The sequence below is a fragment of the Phyllostomus hastatus genome, unplaced genomic scaffold (genome assembly GCF_019186645.2).
Source record: "Phyllostomus hastatus isolate PE091 unplaced genomic scaffold, TTU_PhHast_1.1 phas_scaffold_345, whole genome shotgun sequence".
NCBI classification, from domain to species: Eukaryota; Metazoa; Chordata; class Mammalia; order Chiroptera; family Phyllostomidae; genus Phyllostomus; species Phyllostomus hastatus.
In genome coordinates, this window is record NW_025334024.1 from 23,843,122 (window position 1) to 23,861,901 (window position 18,780).

Sequence of the window (18,780 nt, forward strand, 5' to 3'; positions counted from 1 at the left end):
AGCCGGGCAGGCGGCCCTTTCACTCTTTCCAATCGGCAGGAATCCTCCCTAGCCCACCTCCTTCTCTCGGGTCCATGCTTTCGGAGAGTGGGGTTGATCCCCAAAGCGACCTCTCCCCGCCCTCCACAGAGAGTGAGGAGTAACGAAGACTCCCTTTTCTCCTACCTGGTAGGTGGGTGGGGATACTGAGGCAGCGGTGGGCAGAAAGGCTGGGAGAGGAAGGATCCCAGTGTCCTGTTCCAGACGGACACAAAACAAAGATAAAATCTAGAGATGTGTTGTTTTCCCAAAAGCCGGTCAAGTGTTTGGCCCTTCAAGTGGCTTCCCTCAGTGGCGAAGGGAGGGGTTGGTGTGTCGTGTGAGCCTGAAGTACGACCACGCGCAGGTTCGGGCCGCGCGCGGCTGAAGTCCAGCTACCGCCTACCTGCGGCTCGTAGGTGGGCGCCTCACTTAGCTTTCCTGAGCCCCCATGGCCTCCCCTGGACCATGGGGCGAACAGCTGAAGGTGAGGGTTAGGTGTGCTCCCGGTGCCTGGCCTAGCTAGCACACATTAGGCATCCAGGGTGAGGACACGATTTTGTGCAAGTGAAATGTAACAGTTCGGCGTGACAAGGTGCTGGGCGCGTAGGCAAAAACGTCCCGCCGAGTAGAGTTTAAAAGTGCTAGACTGATTTCTCTCCCAGGATCAGCTTGAGATCCCGGCGGTGTGGAAGCAGAAGGCTTGAGGTGGGGGGCCCCAGGGCTGTGTGCCCAGACCAAGGGCAGTCCTGGCCCAGCACGTTGGTGGCAGGATGCGAAGGCCAAGGCGCCGGGAGGGAGGGAGGGCCGAGACCTTTCCTCTGGTGCCCCACCCCCAAGCCCCGGAAATGGGAGCTTTCCTCCGCAGAGAGAGATTTCTCCCCAACAACCCCCCCCCCCCACTGGCCTCACCTCCCGGAAATGGGCAGCGAGCAGGCAGAGCTTTAGAAATGGACCTGTTCACTGACTAGCCAGGTGAAAAGAAACAATACTGGTAAAGGGAACAGACAGAAGGAAAGCCACAAGGATGGATGTTGCTTAAAGACAAAACAAAACTGTTGCAGCAGGGGAAACAGAGATTCCGCATAGAACTGGGCCCGATTCCCAATACAACCAGTAACAGGTGGGGATTTACAGCTCAGGAGCAAGGGGGTCGAGCTTGAGTGGATGGAAAATGACTTACGAGGAGACCGTGAGCCCGGGGCTGAAGGCAGGTGAGGGTGATCAGATATCACCTGGGGGGCAGTTTGGTTCTGGAGATGAACCAGATATGTATTTCAAGGTCGGGGGGAATCCTCACTGAACTGACTTAGCAAGTGTTCTCGCTAAAACTGGATCCTACCGAAAGCACAGCCGTGGGCCTTGTTGGGGAGAGGGTTCCAGGGACCCAGACTCAAGTTCTATCGCGCGAGTAATCTTTGTCAGTCTCCCCTCTTGTTCAAGGGCAGAGGAGCTGTTCTTTTTGGCTCTGAACAACACGAATCCATTTCCCACTTGGTTGCCTTGATTCCTTTAGAACCAGCCGAACCATCTGTTGAGGCTTGGTGACGGTGGATAATTGCTGTACTATGCAACCCACGAGGCATTTGATGAGAGAGATGCTTTGAAGATAAACGGAACGACGAAGGTAAGAGGCTGAATCGACTTGTGTGCATCCAGCTTATAGGCCTTCATGGGTTGACCAGAAGTCCGTGACCTGGGATCCTTCCCCAGCAGTGTGAGCACGGTGATGGCGGTGATGTGCCCATTTCCCTGTTCACCGCTTGGATCCTCCTGGTCACACCAAAGGTGGCAGGTAGATTGTAGGGGACAGAGATGCAGCAGTTGCTTCCAATCTCTGCCAGTGTCCCCTTCTGCAGCCAGGGTCACACAGAGGGTGATGCCATTATGGAGACTAGCGCGCCAGGTTTCTCCTCGTTGGCGAGTCACAAATTCAAGGCCAGCGGGGATGGTAACTACAAGAAGCACAGAGGACTCGTGCCAGCAGCTGGTACCCCAGTCGGCAGTGGACCCCAAACGGCAGAACTTCTGCAGGCATTGTTATCGCCCCAGCAGATCACTATAGTTAAAACCGAGGGACACAGCACAGGCATTTCTGTGTTTCTGTAGCATACCCAGTTCATGGACCTCCCCTAAGGCACAGCGGACATCAGCGTAAATGTTAACCATCCCTCTGCGTTTATACAACAAGCCCGAGGACGAGCAAAGAACACGGTTATGTGGGCTGATCTGACATTTTGCAGGGCTCGGTATTCTAGAAGTTCACGGTGATCTGTAACGGCATATCCAGCCTGGTGCGCCCCATCCTCCTTCCGGAGGTAGGAGCCATCAACATGCAGGGTCAGGTCGCCTCGGGGGAGGGGGTTCTCTGACAAAGCCAGCCTCGGACAGGATAACGAGCTGGAGCTAACGACACAAGCTCGGGGCGTGCCATAGGTGGGTAAAGGAAGACAGGGTTGAGATTGTGACAGTGACGTATGGTGATGGCAGAGGGAGAGAGGAGCAATATTTCATGGGAAGTAAGTGGAGACGCAGAGAAGCGCTGCATAATTTCATTAAGCGGTGGTGTCTGCGTAGCCTGAGGAATGCGTAGGGCAAGCGGATGACCTACTGCTAACTCAGAGGTAGCTTGGATGAGTCTGGCGGTTGCAGCCACGGCTCACAGGGGGATTTTGCCTTGGCTACCGGGCCGAAGGCCAAACTGTAATATCCCAGAGGTCTCTGGGATCCGTAATGCTCCTGGGGTGACATTCCAAGGGCTTGACCCTCTGGCCCCTGCACAAACCAGGAAAAAGGCAGGGAGTCACCTGGAGGGCTGAGGCTGGGAGGCGAAAGGAGGGAGCCCCTGGGGTTCCTGAGAGCATCGCCGGGGAGGCCGCTCTCCTGGTCCCTCTGTAAGGAGCGAGGCAGCCGAAGAGAAATGAGGTCCCCACGAGACCTCAACAACGTTTCCGGTGGTGTTTTCCGTCAGGGAGAGGAGGCTGTCGAAGTGCGCAGGCTCTGCCTCTGGAGGCAGGCTTACCTGCCGCTGGAATATCATGACCCAGATCCCAGACACACAGAGAGCACAGATGAGTTTTGTCTGTAGGCCCTTGGGGCCCTTCCTCACTCGTGGCTGACGAAGGTGTGCAGCGTCCAGAGCAGTTGTCGTAACTGTCGGGACGTAGGGGGAGGTTATCTACACACTGGATTACAAGCAGAGTCTCCTGGGAGTGTTAAGTCCATCCAGTGGACAGTTAGGGTGTGCGAGAAAGGTAGTAAGTCAGAGCCGCAGTACGTCCTTGGGGCATAATGGTCCGTGTGTGTTGTGATAGTCCCAGGGGAAGGCAATCAAGTATTGGGGTTCCTTACGAAGGGGGGATCCTAAACCAGGCAGAACACAGATCAAGGACTGGGGGACGCTGGGTGGGGGCAGGAACAGCAGCCAGACAGAGTGAGGATTAGGCACCAAGGCAAATCTGGGTTCAACGATTTTATTGATAGATCTCAAGATCTTGGACTAACCCATATCCTTGCCTCTTTGGTTCTTTGACAGCCAAAGGGAGAGTAGTGCATGGGCCACAAGTGGGGACCAGAAATGGTCTTCGTTTTTATTCAGACATTTCATTTACTTGTTTTTAGAGAGAGGGGCAGCGGGGGAGACAGAGGGAAACATCCATGTGTAGTTGCCTCTTGTGTGGCCCCTACTGGGGACCTGGCCTGCAACCCAGGCATGTGACCTGACTGGGAATCGAACCCGTGACGCCTTGGTTTGCAGGTCGTAGCTCAATCCACTGAGCCACACCAGCCAGGGCCAGATCTCCTGGCTTTGAATGATACTGAGGAATCATGGGCAGGCAGGCTGGAGACAAAGGTCCAGGTCATCTAGGTCATGCTGGCTGCGGCTCTGACCCAGATCCGAGTCACGGCACTAAAAACCATTACAGAGAACCAGGGTTGGACCGGTGTCACAGTGGTCAAGGTGGGTTTTACTCAAAAAACCATTGCAGGAGGGAGACACCCCAGTATAGAAGGGGGTTCAGTTCCAAGTAGGACCAGAACAGGTGGGGATTTACAGTGGAGGAGCAAACTGGGCGTGGGGGCCTCGGTGAACAGAGAGTCACCCACATGAGACATGGGGGGGATTCTGGCGGAAGGCGGGCCAGGTGATCTGAGACCACTTGGCTGGGGGGGGGAGGGTGTGGGGATGGGGAGGTGGGTCAGATAATCCGCCTGACTTAGTGGGATTCCAGGTAAAGCTGGATTCTAGAAGGAAGTACGTGGGTGGGCCTTGCTGAGTGCAGGGTGCAGGGGAGCCCGGCTCGAGTTTGGTCAAACAAAGAACCCATGTCAGCACCCACAGTGGGTGGGCGTGACCTGGTGTGTGGCAGAGGGTCCGCAAGGACAGGGCGTCGGGGTTTGGAGAAAAGGTTGGGGCAGTTTCATCCATTTCCCCTGGCCGACTTTCTCTGCGGGGTCCCCCCTTTGGGAGATGGATTTGGAAAGTTGTGGCTTTGAAATTTCCTTTTGGGAACTAAATGTATGGGAGACTTCAGAGGGGGACAACGGGGTTGTTTCCTTTTAACCGAACGCCTCGCCATCTGTCACACTATTCCCAACCAGCCCATTTTTCAGACGATTGAGTTTAGGGTGCTCCCTAGTAGAGAGAGGTGCCTCGGAATCGTGAGCCACGCTGTCCAAGGCCGGTGGTGAGACTCGTTCGGTCCTTGTTTTCTTTCTGGTAGAAGCTTCCCCTCCTAGGCTACCTCCTATCTACCTGGAGACGCCCGATTGGTTCTGGCTCCCACGGGGAGCTCAGGGCCCAAGGCGGGTCCGCACATCCATCCATCACAGGACCCGTGGTTCTGCCGATCCCTGAAGGGGTTGGAGGGACTGAAATGTGCAAAGCCCAGCCCTTCGGCCGGCCAGCTTCCAGCACTCTCCGAGTTTTGCCAGCGTCAGATCTCATCTGGACCCTAACCTCCCCCGCCGCTTCCCCGAGGAGCCTGTTGAGTGAAAGCCCAGACACGTCATTCCGCAGCCCAGCCTCCTGCTGAGACCCCGGTGTGGTGTGAGGGGCCGTCCAAACGGCCCGCTGCGGGGTTCCCGCCCCAGCTCTCGTCCACTGCACAGTCTTGAGCAAGTCCTTTCCCCTCCTTGGGTTTGCCTCCTCCTTTGGAAAAGGAAGGTTCTGGCTGAAGTAGTGGCCGAGGCCCCTTGTTTGGTAAAAGAAAGGCACTGTGCGTTGGGAACCAGGCCCAGGACCCCCACCCTGGGCTGCCCCCCACCGGTGCTCAGGCTCCTGGTACCAAGACAAGGAGTAAACAAACAGGCGAGGTAATCTCCCGCTTCCTTGGAAACGGAGCTCGGGTGGTCTGGAGAGCGGAGCGCGCGCGCAGAGCCAGGAGTGCCAGGTGGAAGTGGGCCAAGGAGGCCGCGGGATGAGCGTTTCCCTGCCCTGCGGGAACATCTGAGGACACCGAGGCCAGATGTGTTGATTCTGCGCCCTCCCTGGTGTGATAACGTCCCCATCAAGGGCATGGCTCTACCCTGGGAATCAGACTGCCTGGGGAGGACTGAGCCTGCTCTGGCCGTGCCTCCCTCTCCCAGGCGCGTCCGGAGCACATCGCCTCTTAAGGAAGAGCCCCAGCCGCTTCTGCACTGTCAGCGGCACACTCGCCGCCTGGGCGCCCGCCAAGCCGTCCCTCCCCCCAGCGAATCTCCTACTTCCTTCCTCCATCACCACCTTCCCTTCTCCAGCGAGGCGCCGGTATTGATCTTGGCCCATCGCTCAGAGTCGCCGCACTCCAATTCCATCCGCGCCGCATCCTCCCCCTGGGCACCTCGGGGCAGTCCTCCCTCCCGCTCTGCTGAGGGTGGTGCTGCCTCACCCCCAGACCCCCTCCCAGGAAGAGTGAGCACCCAAGGTGGAGGCTGGCCGGGGTCCCCGATGAGACAGGCCAGGCGGTCTGCGCCATGGAACCTGCCTCGGGGGAGGCTGGCTTCCGTCCTGCAACTGGAACCTGAAGGAGACTGGGTGGGTGGCGGAGCGGTACAAAGTTGGGGATGGGGCTTCTCTTGGTGCACCCTGCCAATGCCCCCCGGCCTCCACGATGAGCATCCAGAGGCGCGGATGAGTCCGACTCCACACGGCGCAGGGCCTGGCGCAGAGCGGGTGTTGGGACGTGCTGGCCACACAGCCGGATTGCCAGTGTTCCTCGCCGCCAGCAGGTGCTCGGCTGCTTCGTCTCCGTCTCCAACGGGACCTCAAGGGCCAGAAGAACCGACTGAGCAGTCAGAGTTGAATCAGCAGAACGGCGTGGTGGGGCTGGGGAACAAGGCACGGAATGCGACTTCCTGGACCTTGAGGGCAGCGACTGGGAGCTTGCCGCAGAAGCACGGAGGAGCAGGAGGCGGAGTGGGGGCCGGGGTGACAAGCCCCCCACCCCCCACCTTTCCTTCAGGCCTGACCAAGGCTGGATGGAGGTCAGGCCTTACCTCTGACTTCTCACGTGACCTCAGGCCAGTCATTGAACCCGCTCTTCTGTGCAAGTGGAATACTCATTCCCACCCCGTCACCCTCCAGGGGAGAAGGTCCCAGAAAGGGCTTTGAAAATGGTTGGTGTCGGGTCTCGGTGTCTGCGCTGACACTGATGAGGGATGGGGGTGGTGACCCCTTGCCGCAGGCCCAGGTGTGATGTGGTCTGTGCAACCTCCGTGGGGTGCAGGCCTGGCAGGCTGGGAACCCCGCCCCAACATCAGTGTCTTTAATGGCCATGTCAGCAGTTGTGGCAGACCCACCCAGGGTCCCCCCAAAACTGGGAAGTGCTCTGGCGAAGACGGGGGCGAGAAGAGCCATCTCTTCTCCTGGTTGGGCAGAAGCAGTTCAAACAAAATCCAAAACATAAAAACTAATCTTTATTCGTTGAGCATAATTTAAAACTAAAACATAAAAATATGTTATCTCTTCATCCGTCCCCAGAAATTCAAATGGCAGCTGGAGAGGCCTGGTCCTTTGCTCTCTCCAGGACTCAAAGAATCACAGTCCTGTGCGACCCTGGCCCCCCGGTGCGTCCCCTCAGAAGGCCAGTGGGCCAGAGTGGGTGGTCAGAGGCCGAGGAACTGGATCCTGACTCGGGGGCGGGGCGGGGGGCAGCGCCTCTCTGCTGCTGGGAAAGCAGGTGGGAAGCCAGAGGTCACACCGCGTTGGCAGCCTGGCGGCCTGGCGTCGAGCCACCAGCGAGGCCGGGATGGAGCATCTGCGCGAGTCTCCCCAGGCACCTGGCTGGGGGCGCGTGGGAGGAAGGAGTGGAGAAAACCGACGCGGAACCTCAGAGTAGCACCCTGAACCTTGGCCCTGCAATGGCCTCCACGGGCATCGGAAGAGGTGAGAGTAGAAATAAATAAGTGGAAGTGACGAGCTTCAGCGAGGCAGGGGGACAGTCCCATCGAGGCACCCCGTGTCCTGGCTGGAGCAGGGGTGAGCCAGGGCACGAGGGATAAAGACGCTGGTCTGAGACCACCGGTGTCACAGTGCAACAAACACCAAGGCAAAGGGACTGCGGGGGGAGTGTGGGGAGGGGCCCCTTGTTGGAGGGACTACAGTTGGGGAATCTGGCTGAGTATGGGGGTGCTCACTGGGTGACCCCATTTTGTGTGTGTGTGGGCAAGCAATCACAGACCTACAACGAGGGAGCCCAGTCTGCCCTCTACTGGTGATCTTCGGGAATGACAACACTGCAGCATGGGACCTGCAGCCCAAAAGGGCCGGGAGAGAACCAGCTGGCCGGGACCACCAGGCCTCCCTGTGGCTCCTCCATCTTTGCTTGGCCTGTGGCGAATCCTGGGATAAGGAGGGCTTCGGTGCTCACTTCAGAGGCACCGAGAAGAACTTGTTTCCGGACTTGCAGCGGACCTGCTCGGCGTACACACGCAGCAGCATCTCGGAGTCTTCAAACTGGTCCACCATGTCCTTAAACCGGGAGCCGGGAGAGGACAGTCACTGGAGGGGGACTCAGGGACCCGGAGGGTGCTGCAGATGCACCCAGCCTACTGAAGCCCTCCATCCAGGGGTTCAGCACGTCTGGAGGGAAACCGAGGGCCCCACTGGCCCTGCACTTGGTTACCATGCCTGGTCAGCGCTGCCACCTGGTGAGGTCGGTCCTACCAGCCTGACATTGTGGAGGAGGCACGGATGCTCAGAGCCCTGGATTACGGAGCCCAATAAAACCAGGACAGGGACGCGGCTCTGCTGGCGCCCCAAACTGGAGCTCTCTGCCCCCTCCTGCATGGCCAGGCCCCGAGTGGAGGTGGCCTGTGGGCTGTGTCTGGCACGCACGGTTTGTCTGGCTTGCAAAAAAAATTTTTTTTTAGATAGAAACTGTTTGTTGCCAAGATTAGAAAACAGGGAGATTACCCATAAACATCTGGATTCCTGGCTTCTCTGGAAACACAGGAGTGGTAGCCACACAAGGCTGCATTCCTGCACGGCCACACTCCCCACCCTCCCCCTGACCGGGGAGGCGTGGCCGCCTCGCTGCGGGCTGCTGGGAAACTGAAGTCTTTCACCACCTATCACAGTAGGAGGCAGGCTAGGAAGGTGGATGGTCCTCACCTGGCATGTTTCACTCATTTCAACACCTGTCAGGCCCCGGAGGCGCCCCAGCCCTTGACCTCTGGGCGAGGGGCTAGGACTCGGGGAAGGCCCGCAGCATCCTCTCAGACCGGTGTTCTAGGGCGGTGCTTCTCACGTTCTACCGTGCACACAGACCCCCAGGGGCCCTGTTACAGGGCAGGTCTGATCTCCGCGGTCTGGGTGGGGCCTCCGAGTCTGCAGTGTCACCGGGGGCCCAGGTGCTGCTGCTGGTCCAGGGCCGCCCTCCCCGGAGCAGGGTAAGTACGGGTGGTGGGGGTGGGGTTTCTACTGCCACGTCCGTGATTTCCCGGGGGTTTGGGTTTGCACACCGAACCCCCAGGGTCAGTCGGCTCCCCTCACACTTCCCAGCATCGCCTCACCCCGGAGTTCAGCGCCCCCATGCCCCTGCGCTGGGGCCTTACCTGCAGCTCCCTCAGGCACTGCCCTTCCAGCTGGAGCCGAGCATCGCCCACACACCAGGCCAGGCTGACGTGGAAGGAAGGGTCCTGCAGGGGAACAGCAGGGGCACAGGTGGTCACCCAGGTGCCACGAGGGGCCCAGGCACGCAGAGACCTGTGACAGAGTTGTCACAACATGCCTGATGGATCTCCGGACAGCTCCATGGAGACTAGACCCTCAGAGTCGATCCTGAGTGCCCTCTACAGGTAGGCAAAATAGCCTTGGATGGGTCGTTGCTATGGCCTGAACTGGGTCTCCCCCAATTCCTATGTCGCAGCCCTGATCTCCAACCTGATGGTACTTGGAGGTGGGGACTGTGGGAGACAGTTAGGGTCAGAGGAGGTGAGGAGCCCTTGTGATGGGATTTGTGCCTGTTTAAGAAGGGACACCAGAGAGCTTGCTTCCTCCCGGTCTCCACCACTAGAGGACGTGGAGCAGACAACTGTCTACAAGGAAGGGAGAGAGTCGTCACCCAGAACAGACCATGCTGACACCCTGACCTTGGACTTCTAGGCTCCAGAACTGTGAGGAAATGAATTGTGTTGCCTGAGCCGCCCAGCCTGTGATACTCTGTGACGGTGGCCTGTGTCTGGGACAGGCCTGTCCTCCGAAGCTTTCCTTATATATTGTAGAGAGCCACTAAGTCTGGGACGCTCGGTCCACTCTCTGATCTAAGACATTTCAACAGATGACATACCTTTTAAGATGAAATGACCAAAACCCAAAATGTCTAAAATTACAAAGAAACAATAATTGTCTGCATTCAAATTCATGCATATATATCTCAGCATGACTTAAAAGGAACATACCCAGTGAAACCAATGGCCCTTTAAAACCCCGAGCCTCGGCCTGGAGTCCGAGCACCCCCAGAGGACATGAGCCAAAGGCAAGGAGCCTTTGGGGTGTCAGTTTTACTAAAAAATACTGGGGAAAACTGCTTCTTAGGAAATGTAAAAATAAACATGAAAACGACGTGGAGTAGGAGGCACTCCTCTGGTGCCTATACATGATACACAAAGCATTCTAAGAAACGTGGGGCTTCGGCTGGGTTGCACCTGAGCACGTCTCAGAGCTCCCCTCTCCAGGGGTGGTGTGTGCCCTCCAACGGGTGGCATTCGGGACGCCCGCCGGGGGAAGGTTCTGGAGGGCTCTCCGGTCTGCCTCGCAGTGAAGGCTGCTCCCTCTCACGTTGTGGATGGGTCACCAGAGACAAGAAGGCCCCGCCCATTACCTGGTAGAAAGTGGTGAGGTCAAATTCCTCCATGACTCTGTCCACCTCGGAAACCAGGTCCAGGAACTGGGCGTGCCCGTAGGTGACCTCGAGCCCCACGAAGGTCCTGGTGGGCGGAAGACAGAAGTGGAGACGACAGGGTCACGAGACGCAGCCCGGGAGAACGCGGCGGAGGGTGCGACAGACAGAGAGCAGAGCGCTCTGGACCGCGAGTGCTTTCTCTCCCGTCTCCCGGGCAGTTGACTTTCCTGCGCGCTCAGCAGCTCGTCCGCCCTCCCCTCCCCTGTCTGGAAACCTTCCTTCCTTGACTCTAACCACACGCCTCCCCAGGGTCTAATAACACTCGCAGGAGCACTTCCATCCGTCACTGCCAAGTGCACACTCCCAAAGCCCCTGCACCCATCCCTCCGTCATCGCTTCAGGGTCTGGCCCCTGCTGGAGGACTTGGCTCTGGGGCGCTGGCTGCGTTCCCGTCAGTGCTCACACATGCTCTCTCTCATCTTTAGTTCTTGAAATTTATTATTTATTTTTAGAGAGAGGGGGAGGGAGCGAGGAAGGAAGGGAAGCATGGATGTGAGAAACATCAGTTGCCTCGCGTACGTGTCTCGTGTTAAGTGCCCCGACCGGGACCGAACCCACAACCCACAACCCAGGCACATGTGCCCTGACTGGGAATTGAACCGGTGACCTTTGGCTTGTGGGACGACACCCAATCGACTGAGACACACTGGGCAGAGCCTCTCTCACATCTTTAAAAACTCTCCCTGGTGTGGCTCAGTGGACTGAGCACCAGCCTGTGAATCAAAGGGCTGCCAGTTTGATTCCCAGTCAGGGCATGTGCCTGGGTTGTGGGCCAGGTCCCCAGTAGGGGGCACTCCAGAGACAACCACACAGTGATGTTTTTCTCCCCCTCTTTCTCCCTTCCCCTCTCTCTGAAAATGAATAAACAAGATCTTAAAAAAAAAAAAGTAAAAACCCTCCCCGGAGCCCACATCTTCAGCCAGCCTCCCCCTGTTCCCAGTGAAACTTCTCGTAGACGAACTGTCTGCCTTCACAGCCTCTAATTCCTCACCTTCCACCCTCCGCCCACTTTGCAGGGAACTGCCCATTCAGGCTGCCACGGGGCTCCGTGTTTGAATCCCATGGGCGCTCCTCTGTCCCCATCTTGGCCGCTCGGCGGTACCTGACACAGCTGACGCCTCCCTCCCTGAAACCCTTCCCTCTCCTGGCCTCCAGGACACCTCACCCCACACAGTCCTGGCTTGATCCCGCCTCTGGCCGCCTCTGCCGCCCTCTCTTCTTTGCCACCTCTCCACGGCCAAGGGCGGCGGAGCTCCACCCTCAGTGCGCTGACCTGTCCCACCCGCACTCGCCCAGCAGTCTGACCGCACCCAGCCCTGCTTTCAGTATCAGGCAGGCGCACGGCTCTCCAACGTCGGTCCCCAGCTGGCCCCCCTCCTGTGCAGCCCAGTCGCGTCTGTGTCATCTCCACGGGGGGGGGGGGGGGTCCACGGGCAGCAAAACCTAATGGGCATAGCGTGGGACTTCTGATTTTCTTCCCGCCAGTGTTTTCCATCCCAGAAAATGGGGCCATCAATTACCCAGTTTTGCAACCCCAGAATCTACTTTGGGTCTTCCCCTTCCTTCACGCAGGTCCAGCCCACGGGTACTCCCAGTCCAGTCTGTCTCCGGGATCGGAAACGTGGCCACTTCTCGGTTCCTTCACTGCCACCCCCTCATCCAGGCTGCCACGGGCCCTCGCCTGGGGAGCACCACCCGCCTCCTCTCGGCTCCGCCTGCGTCCGCCCTGCGTCCTAACCTCTTCTCCACTCGGCACAGCCACGATCTAGTCGGACTGACGTCCACGGCACAGAAGATCAGATCGGGTCCCTCCTTTGTTCACATCCCTCCAACGGCTCCATCTCACCGAATACCCAAACCCCTGCCCGTGACCTTGAGGGCCCTGCATGCGCTCAGCCTGCCCAACTCACGGCTCGGCGCCCTCCCACCTGCTCCTGCCACCACCCCGGCCTCCACCTCACGGGCCTCCTGGGACACACGAGCTCCTTGCTGCCTCAGTCACTTCACTTGCTGTGTCCTCTGCCGGGAAGGTCTCGCGGCAGCTCTTCCTCGGGTCCCCAGCAAATGCCACCTCTCCGGGCACGCCCTTTGTGCCCTCCTTGGCCCCTTGCTCCTATCTTGTCACGTGATAGTTACGAACGCTCTCATTTGCCTTATTATCTGACTCCCCCACAGAACGTGAGGTCCCTCCACACAGGGACCTCGAGACCTTCTCGCTCCAAGGCTGGATGCGAGCGGCAGAGAAGGGAGGGATGAGCGAGCCCTCCTCTCAGAAGCAGGCAGCTCAGGGCCCGGATCAGACCCGGAGGCTCGCTTTGAAGCTGGGATAGTAACGGTTTCTTTCTTCTCAGGCTCATCAAAAACTTGTTCGGCCCGTGGGAGCCTCACCAGTGCCCGATGGTGACCGTATCTGGGGCAGGCGTGTGATGGCGTCGGCACGGGAGGCCACAGGGGTGGAGCTGTGAGCTAAACGTTAAGTTGGGGAGAGAGCTGGGCAGGCACCCAGGTGACCGTTTCTCAGTTGCCGGCTGTTTTCAGTACGCCGTGATGTTTTATTGGACTCTGCTGCCCCTCCCCCCACCCCATTGCTCTATTATTTCTCTTAATGAAAGGTCCGGATTTGGAAACTGCTGCCTGTGTAGTCACAGAGTTGGTTAAAACAAACGAAAAACTCTGACAGACAAGGCCAGAGGCAGAGCAAGCCCTCAATCTTGACTCTAAAGAATCTTCTGGAAATGACAGGGCCCATGGGGAACACCCACCTGGTTTTCTCTTGATTGGTATAAATCTTGACCCGGTTGGCAGTAAAGCAGAATCTGCAATTTAGTAGAAAAGACCACATTTCAGGAAGAATAAGGGGAAAAACTCGTATTAAAAAAACAGCACTTTGAAACTATAGCTAACTCATTTCACACTTAGTACTGTCGCCCTGTCATACAGGTGTTAGAACCCTAAAATGGTGGAGCTGGACAAGACCTCAAGTTACCACCCAGTTCAAGTGACACATGGTTCCATCCAGGCCCCAGCAGAAATTGTGCTTTATTAATAGCCATTCATTCCATTCGACAATTTGAGACTATCTCAATTTCCTGACGGGAACTGAGAAAGCCCCATTTATCACGTAGGTGATGATAGATCATTTAAGGGACAACTTGTCCCTGGCAGTTTTAAAAAATACAATTCTGAGCTGGTCTAAGCAATGACAAGACCATTCCCCACATGCCAGGCACTATAATTATGCCCATTTTACAGACAAGAAAACGGAGGCTTGGTGAGGTTGGATTTGATGAGCCACAGTTTGAACCTCAGTGTGCCTGACTCCAAAGTCCTTGCTCTGATCCGTGATGCTTCCATGGGTCTCCGTTGGTAGGAGATTGGGGCAGAAACACCCACCCACCCACCCCTGAAATCAGTAACACAGAGACCATCAGCTTCGGCCAGGTAAGTGCTCCAGCTCCGGCTGGTTCCTGCTGTGTTCCCTGGGACACGCAATCTCAGAGGGACAGACTGGCTTGCTGTCCTTTGTGGGCTAACTCGGCAAATCCCATGACAGGAAATGATTGTTTTATAGCCCCCAGGCCAAGGTCTCGCCCCGTCTGAGGGAGCGCAGCACCCCAGCGCCTGCGCAGAATCAGTCCACTTTTGGCTTTCCCACCAGCCCCCCGCCTCCCAGAGCATCCCTTCTGGGGAAACTGCCCAGGATAATGGAGCCAGCGGGAGGTTGGCTGAATGTAGAGTTTAGGACGTGTTCGGCAAGGTGCCTGACCAACAGCCTGGTGTGGACGTTGAATGTTTGTAGCCAGCTATGATGGTTGATTTTATGTGTTGGCTAAGGGAGGCCCAGAGGGCTGGTAACACATTGTCTCTGCGTGCGTCTGGGAGGGTGTTTCTGCCCGCGAAGAGCACTTGAGTCGCTGGACTGAGTAAAGCAGATGGCCCTCCCCAGCGTGGGGGGCATCACCGGCTGGCACAGAAGCGAAAGGCAGAGGAAAGGCAAGTTCACTCTCTGCGCTTGAAGTGAGACATCCACCTGGCCCTGCCCTCAGCATTCAGCTTTGGCTTCCTAGGCGCCCAGGCCCACAGTGGGACTAACGCCACCAGTCTCCCCTTTCCCCAAACTCCACCCTTAATTCCCAGGCTTTGAACTTGGGCTGAATCACATCACTGGCTTTGTTGGTTCTCCAGCTTGCAGATGGCAGATGGGGGGGCTTTGTGACCTTTGCAATTACATGGGCTAATTCTTGTAATAAATCTATCCGTATCTGTTGCTGTATCTGCACCTGCATCTCTGTGTCCGTATCCCGTGGGTTCTGTTACTCGGGAGAACCCTACTACAGAGCTTGGTTGAGAGTGTGTTAGAGGAGCTGAATTTTAAGGATGAGTTTTCTGAACTGGTTCTGGAAAGCCTGCCAGTCCAGTCGGACTGACTGGAGTCATTCCTGTGAGTTGCCGAAGCCACTGGAAAAGAGAGCTGCCCTTCCAGGTCGGTTGACGGGCAGCCTGGGTGACCATGCTGGTGGCCTTGTGTGTTGTCGTGAGGATGAAGCCAACCCAGACAGGGGCAGAACTGAGGGATGGAGAGGGTCAGGTGCCGTCTGACTGCCCCAGTCCACTCACGTACGGAGCCAGTGCTACCTCCAAAGCTTTTAGTGACACCAGCCTATGCAGATTTCTTCTCAGTTTAAGCCACGGTGGCGTGGCTTTCTGGCTCCATCAAGAGAGTCCCAGCCCTGGCTGGCGTAGCTCAGTGGATTGAGCGCAGGCTGCGAACCAAAGTGTCGCAGGTTCGATTCCCAGTCAGGGTACATGCCTGGGTTGCAGGCCATGACCCCAGCAACCGCACATGGATGTTTCTCTCTCTCTCCCCCTCCCTTCCCTCTCTAAAAATAAATGAATAAAAATTTAAAAAAAAAAAAAAAAGGAGAGAATCCTGATACATGTATGACTCAATAAATTGGGTAGTGACGATTTGAGAAAAGGTGGCAGGGCTGGTTTAGGTGGTGAGATGCGTTTTGGTCCCGATTCTCTGGCTGACTGAATGGGAGCAAAGCCCTTCCTCCTCTCCCCCCCCGAGAAGGGGCCACACCCAGTTCCCCAGTCGGGCAGAGTAGTTCCAGGGGCTTCCTGAACCTCAGGCCTCCTGAGCCGTGGGGTGGGACTCCGACCAGAAGATGCTGTTTTTCTCTCTCTCTCTCACATCTACACATCTGGGCTTTACTGTAACACCCCACTTGAAAAAAGGGCTCTGCAGTTAAAACCACGGGGGTGGCTTCTCAGGCTTCCTCTAGAACAACATCAGAGGGTCCAGAGGTTGATTTCTGGGCCCTCTCTGGCGGCTCCATCATTCACTGCGCGTCCCGGTGACGCCCACGGTGAGCAGAGCACCCGGAAAGGAGATGCGGGGACATTCAGAGGGAGGCCGCGCTCCCGGGCCTGCAGGGACTTGGGCTCCAAGGAGACACGGGACTGCCGGGAGATGAGGGTGAGTGCAATGAGCCCTAGGGGGTAAACAGCCCTGGGGGTGGATGACCCCTGGGAGGGAGGGATCCTGGGAGAAACTCCACCTGGGAGAGCAGTGAAGGAGCAGGGCTTTGGCTGGCAAGTCCAGGAGGAAAGGTGTTTCTGGTAGGAGGAAGATGTATGAAATAGTTAAGAACGGAAAAAAAACAACAAAAGCCCTGGGCTGGCAGGTAAACCCGGAAGTGGCGTCCAGTCCAGATCCTTCTCCAAGGGCCGTGCTGAGGGCACGTGGGATCTCATTCCACTCTGCCCAGTCTCCTCCGAGGGGCAGCCACCCCTTCTGTGACCGGCACGTGGGTGCTCCTGTGGCAGGTCTAGGTCACACGGGGGGCAGGTGTAGAGCAGGCAGCTCCTGATGCTCTAACCTTGAAGTGTGGCCTGCTCGCGGGGGTGATACACCCCGCCGCCCCATGCCCAGGGCAGCTCAGGACAGGAAGAGGGGACTTGGAGGGGCGGGGGGGGGGGGCAGCGGGGAGCATGCGGCCCTCACCTCTGGCGGGAGGCCACGCGGTCTTTCAGAGCCTGCACAAAGGGAAGGATCCAGTGATGCCGCAGAACCACGCTCTGGGACAGGCTGAGGTGGAAGGCCTCCATCCTCACCAGCCGGGGGACGTATGTCTGGGCGTGGGGCAGCACCTCGTCCAGCAGGTCCAGGAACTCTTCCCCGGCTTCGTCTGGAGGGAGACAGGGTTAGGGTTAGGGCGGGCCGTGCTCTTAGCCAGGGTGGCGGGGCTGCGTGGAGAAGCCCCGAAGGCCTTTTTCACTCTGGGTTTCAGGAGAAAATTACCTTGGCAGCAGCCTATGTCCATGTATCTTAATGTTTTAATCCATATTTCTGGTTATGGAAGTAACACACTCACGCTCACTGTAAACAGTTCAAGTGAACAAGACCCAGTGTGTTACTCAATCTGCCCGAATACCCTGGTGAGTGGGCAGTCCAGTGAGTCATCCCCATCCTGTGGATGGGGAAACGGGGCTCCAGGAGTTCACGTGACCTAACCCAAAATAATAAGAGCCACTACTTATTCTGTGGGTTGTGCTACGAACTTGCCACAGATGATCTGATGTAATCTTCACCCGAGTCCTAGGAGATAGGCATTGCTATCGTCCCCGTTTAGAGATGAGGAAACGGAGGCTCTGGGAAGTCCAGTAACTTTCTAACAGGCACCCAGAGTCGTGGGTCGTGGAGCGAGGACTGACTCTGAAGATGGTCATTACTGTCTGATGCCTGTCACTCACTTCTTATGGTGGGGGTGGGACTGGAACCCAGCGTACCTAAGGCCCTCTTAGAGATGATGTGCCAGCTGCACTCTTGGGATGGCCTTGACACCCTGCCCTCACCCTCCCTTGGTCACCTCCTCATGGGCAGAGAGGACACTATGCCTAGGGCTAATAAAAACTATTTCAGGCAACGACATGAAAACTGAAACTAGGTTGACAGCAAAATTCCCCAGTTCTTGACCCTCGTTGTCTCTGTGCTGAGTCCGTTTTCCCCACCACCCACATCAGAACCTTCTGGCTTCTTCCTCCCGGTGGGAGTCAGCTTTCTCCCACCAAGAGGCACCTAAGGGTCTCGGCCACTTGCCTCTCCCACACTACTCACACGGCACGTAGACGTGGGTGGCCCAGTTGCCCCGCTCGTGGGGAAAGGTGCGCACCCGGCCCCCGTGCTTTGCACTGTCATCTTCGGGCCCCTCCTCGGTGCCTGCAAACATGTGCAGCACACTGTCCGGCACGGGCAACCTCTGGCTGGGGAGGGGGCTCCGGCCCCTGCAAGGGAGAAAAAGAAAATGTATCCACTGGGCGTTCTCTACCTCTGTACACACGCCGCAAGTTGTAACCACTTGTACAGGGTGACTCTGTGCATCCATGTCCCGCCAGGTGCTGTGAGCAGCTTCTAGATAACTACACAGTTCTTTCCCCAACGACTCAGCATGGTCCTCAGCCGGAAACAATTGAGCAGGCAGCAACATGTGGTTCAGAGGTCACTTTCCTTAAAGGGATAGGCCTGAGCTGGAGTAGCAATGGTCTGCTAGCACTGTGGTCTTGGGCCAGTTATGTGCACTTTGTGCGCCTCAGTTTCCCCATCTGTAACGTATACTTCTACCTGATAGCGCTACTGTGAGATCAACTGAGATACTGCTTGAAAAGCACTCAGCAAGCACCAGGCCTGGCACATAAGCACGGGGGCTCCGAGAAGAGACGCGGATGGCTTTGTTCACTGCTGAGTCCCAAAGTCCCCAGAGTGGGTGCTCAATGAATATTTATTGAGTGAATGAGACAAACTCTCCAACGCTTTAGCTATTCCTCTGCAACTGTGTTAAATGAGGAATCGGACCTAGGAGGTACAGTGATGCACGTCAGGAGATAGCCAATGGCAGAGGCTGACCCAACCCAGGTTTCTTTCCTTCTAACCCTGGCCCAGCCGGGGGTGGGGCGCACTCTGGGGCTTTGCCCAGGGGTGTCCCCTGGAACCTCATTTCCCTCATGCCTCTTTCTCTTCCCTGAGGAGCCCGCTCCGCACTGTCCCACCCTCCGAGACACTCCGATCCCACAGGGTCTCGCGTGAACCCGCATCCTCCCCAGACAGCCTCCTTCACTCCTCACCGAGGGCGGCATCCAGTCCCTGGCAGGTCCTGAGCCCCGGCCTCGGCCTCATCCTCCGAGTCGCTGCTGCTGTAGCCCACCAGGGGAGCAGCACTCATGGGATCTCGGCGACAACCGGGCGGACCAAGTAGCAGCCACACTCGGTACCCGGAATTCCGCCGCGCCGGAAATGCCCTCCCGGGGGCGGGGCCTGGGTTAGCACCGCCTTGGGGCGGGGCTTGGGCGGGCCCAGCGGGACCCAGCAAGACTA

The 18,780-nt window shown here is 57.4% G+C and overlaps 1 protein-coding gene and 1 long non-coding RNA gene across 2 annotated transcripts; one reads left to right on the forward strand and one right to left on the reverse strand.

Moving 5' to 3' along the window:
* The first annotated feature begins 41 nt into the window (after window positions 1–41).
* Window positions 42–13,157, forward strand: LOC123806001. Its single transcript, XR_006783406.1, has 3 exons — window positions 42–168; window positions 1,535–1,645; window positions 11,976–13,157. It is a non-coding gene; the product is annotated as an uncharacterized LOC123806001 (long non-coding RNA).
* Window positions 6,692–18,744, reverse strand: USB1 (U6 snRNA biogenesis phosphodiesterase 1). The gene is made up of 7 exons (XM_045818941.1): window positions 18,531–18,744; window positions 17,527–17,693; window positions 16,414–16,597; window positions 13,166–13,219; window positions 10,323–10,428; window positions 9,055–9,138; window positions 6,692–7,969 (listed from the first exon to the last, which is right to left on the reverse strand). Exons 1-7 carry the CDS (start codon window positions 18,626–18,628, stop codon window positions 7,865–7,867), a joined length of 798 nt encoding a protein of 265 aa, XP_045674897.1. The 5' UTR covers window positions 18,629–18,744; the 3' UTR covers window positions 6,692–7,864.
* Between the last annotated feature and the right edge of the window lie 36 nt (window positions 18,745–18,780).

Excerpts from the sequence above, each read along its gene's own strand:
- USB1 (XM_045818941.1), bottom strand. The coding sequence starts at position 18,628 with ATGAGTGCTGCTCCCCTGGTGGGCTACAGCAGCAGCGACTCGGAGGAT. Across the intron at positions 16,598-17,526 it reads CACCCACGTCTACGTGCCGT|ACGAAGCCGGGGAAGAGTTC; the intron begins GTGAGTAGTGTG and ends GTCTCCCTCCAG. Across the intron at positions 13,220-16,413 it reads CGCGTGGCCTCCCGCCAGAG|ATTCTGCTTTACTGCCAACC; the intron begins GTGAGGGCCGCA and ends ACTAAATTGCAG.